Source organism: Haliotis cracherodii, unplaced genomic scaffold (assembly GCF_022045235.1).
Source record: "Haliotis cracherodii isolate W230 unplaced genomic scaffold, xgHalCrac1.p SCAF_8, whole genome shotgun sequence".
NCBI lineage: Eukaryota > Metazoa > Mollusca > Gastropoda > Lepetellida > Haliotidae > Haliotis > Haliotis cracherodii.
In genome coordinates this window covers 37,029,391-37,037,295 of record NW_027266341.1, presented here as the reverse complement: position 1 = coordinate 37,037,295, position 7,905 = coordinate 37,029,391, and the positions used below count along the sequence as shown (strand labels likewise).

Here is a 7,905-nt window from a genome sequence, read left to right as displayed (position 1 = left end):
GAAATCGTAACATGGAGATTGCGGGGTACACAAGAATGGGTTTCAAACAATGTCTTCAATTGGTGAATCGAACATGGCATGACGAATGAATGCTTTAACCACCAGGTTAAACGGCCGCCCCAGATAATTTTAAAATGGAGGACAATCTAGGTTCTACTAACTTGCTGATGCAAAACATGTAACAAGGAAAATACAGAGCATGTACATATGTGGGTAGACATGGCGATAGCATTGATCACGTCATATAAACCTTTTTGTGTCATTACTATCGGCAACATGAATGTTATCGGGGAATAAGGAAAGTTAAAGTCAAGTCGCAATTCCTGTACCTGTGTACACACCGGTTCTCACACCGGCCAGCTCCAGCATGATGGGTTTTCTTACAACTAGGTGTTTCATTCTTGTACTGGTCGCCGTTTGTAAGTACATACTTACCTAGTTATAATAATATGTGTCATGTGATATTATGTATTTTACTCTTTTGTTTACTCGTGTGTCTTGCTACATCATAATTATAGGCAGAGAGCTAAGTTTAATTTCAATAGGAGTTTCAATTTTCGTAACGTCGTACACCCGGTATTCAGAAGGTTTGACTTCATATTCTGTTAGTTTAATGTCTCAGGCAAGTTTTCGGGCCTGTTGTTCAACATAAGTGTGGTATCAGTATTTTAATATAGGTCATTGTTTGTGATAGGGATCTGTGTTCATTTTTGTTCAGAAAATAATGAACCATGTTAACATATGGTGTGGGAATCAAGGAAGTAACCTTGCACCCGAGTCGACAAATGTTATTTTGTATCATACTGGTGCTATTATCTTCCTTGGTACCACCTATGACTATTGGGCAATTTTAGAATCAAAGATGGCTGCCAAGATAGAATCAACTAACCAGCGCAACCTACAGCTCCAAAAATACAAATGTATTTCCCCACACTTGAAGATACTTGGTATCAATCCAAGATAAAAGACAAAGCATCTGTAATGCTATAACAATACTATTCATATCTGCAGGTTGAGTTTCATCTTGAGTAATCATGTTCATCATAATCGCCTTCAGATGCCAACTTGGCATTTTCACAAACTTTCTCCTTCATGCAAACTTGTTTCTTCTTCACTGAGACAGGTCTTCCTCTTGCATGCTGGCTTTTGACATTTGTAAGATGTGGGTTTAATCAATACATATGGAGCTGGTTCTTTTGACAAGAGTTAGTGAGTGAGATGGTTTAATGCTTCATAGAATACTGAAATTGTATGACGGTGTGTCAGTTTGGTGTGGGAGGAAAGCCGGAAGTGCTGCATGTCCAAATCCTTTACCACCTGGTGAAATCCACCAGCACGGGTATGGCCATGACAAAAGTAGACTGACATGAGTACTGGGGCGAGAGGTTATGCAGAACTTGTAGTTAGCGGTTCAACACAAGTACTTATTCCTCCCTATAATTTCTCTGTCACGTTTGACAGAGCTTCCATAACTGTGTCATGAGGAGCCTAACTTTGGCTCATAATTTTGGCACGAAAAACCCGAAGTGATGCAGGTCTCAGACGTTTACCACTTCTGTGAAACCCACGAGCACGGGTATGGTGCTGACACACCTAGAAACATAATCGGGGCGAACCGGGAATCGAACTCACAAACATAAGTTTCTGGCGTGCCCAAGTGACGCAACAAGCACAGCGAATCGCGGCGCCTTAGACGACTTAGATCACTGGTAAATATTTAAAATTGTTACAGACCATGGCTGAAAAAAAATGACTTTTCATCTTCCATGGTGATGCGATCTTCAAATCTTCTGTTTGAATCAGATGTGGTTATTGTGATTTCATACCTCTAATTGACCCATCAGAATTGAGCATTTCTCAAATTCATGGAAGATGCAAGAATTACTATAAAAAAACCGAATTATATCTAGTTGCAAATGTAACTTTTGTCTCAAAATCCAAATACTGTTTGTGAATATGTTGTCATTTAAAGATAGCAATCCTTGTCAAATATATTGCCTATTCCCAAGAATGCGATACTGCCTGTAAGTTAATGAAATCCTTCAAGAACAGGGCACATCACTGGACGTAGTGAGTGAGGTTTAACACTGCTTTTAACAGTATTCCAGTTATATCCCGGCGTGTCAGATTAATGTGGGAGGAAAGCCCGAAGTGAGGCAGGTCTCAGACGTTTACCACTTCGGTGAAACCAACGAGCACGGGTATGGTGCTGACAAACCTAGAAACATAATTGGGGCGAACCGGAATTCGAACCCACAACCATAGGTTTTTCGCGTGCCCATGGACGCCTTAGACGACTGGACCACCCGTGCTCCCTGATCCCAACGAAGATAATAGTATCAATAACATACAAAATAACATTTGAAGACTCTGACGAAAGGTTACTTCTACAAGATATACCAACATGGTGGGGTTTTTTTCAGAACGAAAATGATCACAGACTCCTATCACAAACATTGACCTATATCAGATAACTAATACCAGTTGGGTTATATAGATGCGTTTCCTTTTTAAGCACATGGCTACGAACACTGCTACATCGACAACTCTGGTTTTGCTACACTGTGTGAGTACGGGTGCTGTGGAAGCGGTATCAACAAATACTGTTGTACCAAGTGAGTTAATGCCTTTACTATTGGTATTGACATTACATGTATGTAAATGTATTTGGCAATTTCTAGTTCTCGTTGAATATTTGTGGCCAAACCCAATACACAACGAATATGATTTGCCTGTCGCCATGCAAAATACTACTATTCTCAATTTGCATCTGAGGAAACAAACATGTTTGCATCATGTAAAATCGATAACGTTTCTGTGACTTAATTAACAAAGCATCTCAACCTTATGTTTTGTGACACACACCTGGCTATTTTATAACAACTTTATTATGTAGTTATTTACTTCATCAACATAAGAAATGCCCTCACAACACTCACCATCTATTATAATACAATGAAGTGTTAAACATATCCCAAACCCGTGAGGTAAGGTAATATAACGCACGCCAAACGTATGTACTGTGTTACGGTATTTCATCAGCTATGTGTTTCAATGAAAAGCGGAGTAAAATACTTCAAATTGTGTTTTTTTTCATTTTCCAAATAATTCACTGAACAAGAAGGAAAACATCTCTCCGTGCTCAACTCTAAACCACGTCTCTCGGTCGTAAATTCAACATGTTTCATGGAACAATAATTCAACGTTTTTCAGTACATTTGATAACATTTTTTTTATGACAAGAAACAGATTTGAAATAGGAACATACACTAAATGATGTAACGTCACATCACTAAAATGCATTCAGAGATACTTCCTTCCTTTACAGCACCAATTACCTTCCAACTCAAGCGATAGTGGGAATCGCAGTTGGGGTTGGGTTTTTTCTCAACATCTCCTGCATCGTGTGCTGTGTGTGTTTCTGCAACAATGCATCACGTCGTCCACGTGGGCAAGTGGTGGGGAGCAACTATCCAATGTCTGTGGTAGTCGCGGGTATGTTTTAGCTTCATTGTTCTTCCAAAATATAGATTTGAAGACATCTACTTGTGAGTGAAAACAGTACTACTTCCAAGCAAGCCCTGTCCTATCGATAGCACCCGTCACTCACACAATTTGCATAATAAGTAAGTGTTTGTTTGTTTCCTGATGCCGCACAGCAGTACGCCTGCCATGTGACGGCGGCTTGTAAACAAATCAGACAGCCATGTACAATGTAGATCATGTAGAAAATGTACAATGTAGATCATTTACAATGTAGATCACGAAGATCATGTACAATTTAGATCATGTACTTCACATAGATCATGTACAGTACAGATCACGTAGATCATGTACAATGTAGATCACGTAGGTCATTTACATCATGTACAATGTAGATCACGTAGATCATGTACAATGTAGATCACGTAGATCATGTACAATGTAGATCAAGTAGATCATGTACAATGAAGATCACGTACATCATGTAGATCATGTATAATTTAGTTCATGTACAACGTAGATCACGTAGATCATGTACAATGTAGATCACGTAGATCATGTACAATGTAGATCACGTAGATCATGTACAATGTAGATCACGTAGATCATGTACAATGTAGATCATTGTAGATCACGTAGATCATGTACAATTTAAATCATGTAGATCATGTACAATGTAGATCACGTAGATCATGTACAATGTAGATCACGTAGATCATGTACAATGTAGATCACGTAGATCATGTACAATGTAGATCACGTATATCATGTTCAATGTAGATCACGTAGATCACGTAGACCATGAGAAGGTGGCCAGCAGTGGTAACAGCAGTGCCTTATCTATATCCATATATCCCTATATAAGGAAACAATGTCACGTTGATGCAGTGGGAACAAAGGTACACTGGGTATAAAAGGTATACGTACCCTGGGCTCAATCGGTATGAGTGCACAATGGCTAAATGTGTACAATGCGTATAAAACGTATAATGGGTACAATGGGAGAAATTATACGATGGGTATACTGGATTTAAGTGGTAGAGTGGGTATAAGCGATTTTGGTATAATGTATAACGCCGCACTCAGCAATATTCCGCCTATATGACGGCGGCCTGTAAATAATCGAGTCTGGACTAGACAATCCACTGATTGATATCATGAGCATCGATCCACACAATTGGGATGTGATGACATGCATCAACCAAGTCAGCGAGCCTGACCACCGGTCCCCGTAAGTCGCTTCTTACGACAAGCATAGTCGCCTTTTACGGCAAGCATGGGTGGGTGAAGGCCTATTCTACCCCGGATCTTCGCTATGGATGGGTATATGAGGTTCATTCTTCGTGTCCTCTGCCGTGATATAGCACTAACACTGCCGACAGTGACGTAGACCCAGACTCACTCTCATTGAGGTAAATAATGCTTCCGAAAATTAAATTACTGTAAATTAAAGTACTGAAAAATGAAAAAAACTTGTTTTGCTGGATTTAATAATCGACACAAAGCATTACGTAGATGTAAATACGAAATAACAAAACAACTGGAAAAGTACTAGTCTGGATTTGCTAGTTCTATCTCAGTGCTCAATACAAAATGTACTTTACAGGAGGTAATTTGTAGGCACTTTCAACATTCAAAAATAAAACTAAGTCCAAATTGAAATGGCAGAAACAGGCTATTGGCATTGTGCAAATTAGCCTGGAAAAAAGTTATCAAAACAACAATAAAAATAACAGCTATGTTTATGTACATAATGATAATGACATGTAAGTTGTTGTTTGAGAAGGGAATATGTTACTTTTACGTTCTGATATTTTGACGATAATTCACTATCACACTCACAAATCACTAACCACTGACACGTGGGTTTCAAGCACCTGTCGTCAAGGTGCCATAGGTCATGGACATTCACCTGGTTATGCTCAGTTTCACAATAGCCTCTTTTGTTCATATTTTTACACACTTTTACGCTGTATTTGTGCCAAGGCCCAATTATTACTAATTGAGTTGTTTGAATATTTATATATTTTGTATATTAACTGCATTTATTTAAAATCTGAGATTTATTTCCGTGAGTACTTTAGAATAATAGGTTACTGGTCATCTGTGTTATCCAGGCACACCAAATACAGCCTACGACCCCGATTACGTCGGCCCCCCTCAACCCGCACCGGCGACACACTACCCAGGAGATGCAGGGACGACATTCCCCTCACCGCCATACCCCGTGCAGACGGGTGCATATTACCAACAACCAACAGCTTTGCCCACGACATATCCCTAAATCCTATTTGATCAATACAATCAAATCATACACAACGCTACTGCATATTGCAGAATCTACCTTGCTGCTTTTAATGAAGGGATTTTACACAAAGTTATTGACGGACACCGGGCTTCTACCACTGACATCCACTGGTCATTATTGTTGTTGTTGTTATTATTATTATTATTATTATTATTATTATTATTATTATTATTTACAGATTAAAATAAAAAATGTAGCAAAGAGGGTTTGAGTGATCCTGGCACAGTCAGGCTGGTTAGGCTCATCATCAGCTCAGGGCCCTTGCCCCCTTTACACGCAGCCCAGACAGCGAATGGGACTTCTCCCAGGAAGCGCCTAGTCAAACGCACCCAGAACTTTTCGGAGGATGTGGAGACGCCCCAACACTGCAGCCTTCTGCATTACCCAGATTATCAGAAGGGCTGTATTCCTGGTAGCAAACCCGGGTACTCTCACAATGTCAGTCAACAGATTGGGAGGCACCAAACCTAAGGCACCTAGAACAATGGGGAGTCGGACTTGGGATGCAAGCGTGACATTTCGAAAGCGAGGTCCGCATGTTTGCCATACTTTTATTATATACTTCAGTGTGAAGGACTAAGTTTTCTGCAGTTGAGGTTATATTTTCATTGCAGTATACATAATACTTGCTACTTCACTGCAATGAACATAGCACTTTGACGGGACTATTGTTTTGCCTGAGCAATCCAATGCAATTTTGACAGAACCAGTTAAACTTTGCCATATGGTGTGCCACAACAGGATGTGGTGTATCTCTTTATGCCCCAGGATTTGAACTAAATAAGTCTGTTTTATCCTTTCACATGTACTATCAGATTAGACGTATTCTTAAAGAAATTAGTGCCCCATTACCGCAGGATCGAGCATGGAATGCATCAAATAATCCGTACTATAGGTGGGCATTCGAACGTATTTGTCAGGAATTTAATGTTTCTATGAGTAAAGATTGGCGTCTGAGTGGAGTTAACCACGGTCTAGGTATTCCATACGCTGGTGCACACTCTGTTATGAAGTCAGTGATGATTTACAGAAAAGAGGTCGGCTTCTTCCGAGCTTTGCTCTCTCAAGTAACGAGTGGAGAGACGATCGTATGAACTTTAAGGGTGGTGTTGCTTTCACCGTCCAAAAGGTTGAGCAACCACCTGGAAATGTTTGGAATGAATTTCTATATGATAAAACAGAAAATAAATTTACTAACCCAGGAGTTGTAAGCTACCTCCCCGCAAATTGTCTCCCTTTATTGTAAGTGCCAGCCCGTACACAAACTGTTGACTTCCTTTTTACGTCAGTTTCACACTGAAAACGCACAATGTGACAGAGAGCCATTTATTGGGTTAATATCGCTTCTTGCCTTTTGTTATTCTCTTGAAAATGTTTCGTTATAATCTCTAAATTTTTCGTTTTTAATTCGTAAATCGAGACTGTTCGTTTTGTAAAACGCCAATTTTTGTCACTTGACCAGCATGTGTTAATTCGATTCCAACAGTGGTCTCGCAGATTTCAAGAAAAGTTTTTGTTCAAGTTGATTAAATGTATAAACTCATATCCAAATGTCAATAAAGAATATTAATGACCTCAAACATTTTTTGTTATTTTTGTTTAGATTTTTAAAGATTTTACAAACATGGAATTACTTTTTATGTCGCAATTACAAGGGGTAGTGAAACGTCCCTGCGTGTTAGGTAGGGAGAATTTACGTTTCAAGGTTTTACATTTGTAAGGAAATAATTTAATTGTCGAGTGAAATAGTCTTTATGTGTTATTTTTACATACAAAAATAACATAATGGTGACTATTTTTGAATTATGTGCATACATCTGGCTTCCCAATTCTGATGCATTCACATTTGAGAAGAAATTGATGTCTTATGACTTGAAAAACATTCAGCGTCAAAGTATCTGTTCCTGATTTATTAAGATAAGTAAGTGAATTGGATTAAGGTTTGAACAGCATGGCAGTTATATCACGGCCTGTCAACATATGTGGGAGGAACAGCAAAGGTGATAGGGTCGAAGTCATTTACCATTTTGCTGAAACCAACGAGCACGGATATGGTGTTTACAAAGGAAGAATCATATGCAGGGTGAATCTTGGATTCGAATCCACATTAATAT

At 39.1% G+C, this 7,905-nt stretch overlaps 1 protein-coding gene across 1 annotated transcript; it reads left to right on the top strand.

Annotated features, from left to right (window-relative positions):
- The first annotated feature begins 339 nt into the window (after nt 1-339).
- LOC139450528 (protein shisa-4-like) lies at nt 340-7,247 on the top strand. Its single transcript, XM_071232259.1, has 4 exons — nt 340-419; nt 2,516-2,615; nt 3,329-3,495; nt 5,601-7,247. The coding sequence occupies exons 1-4, from the start codon at nt 368-370 to the stop codon at nt 5,765-5,767; spliced, it is 486 nt and encodes a 161-aa protein (XP_071088360.1). The 5' UTR covers nt 340-367; the 3' UTR covers nt 5,768-7,247.
- The last annotated feature ends 658 nt before the right edge of the window (nt 7,248-7,905 follow it).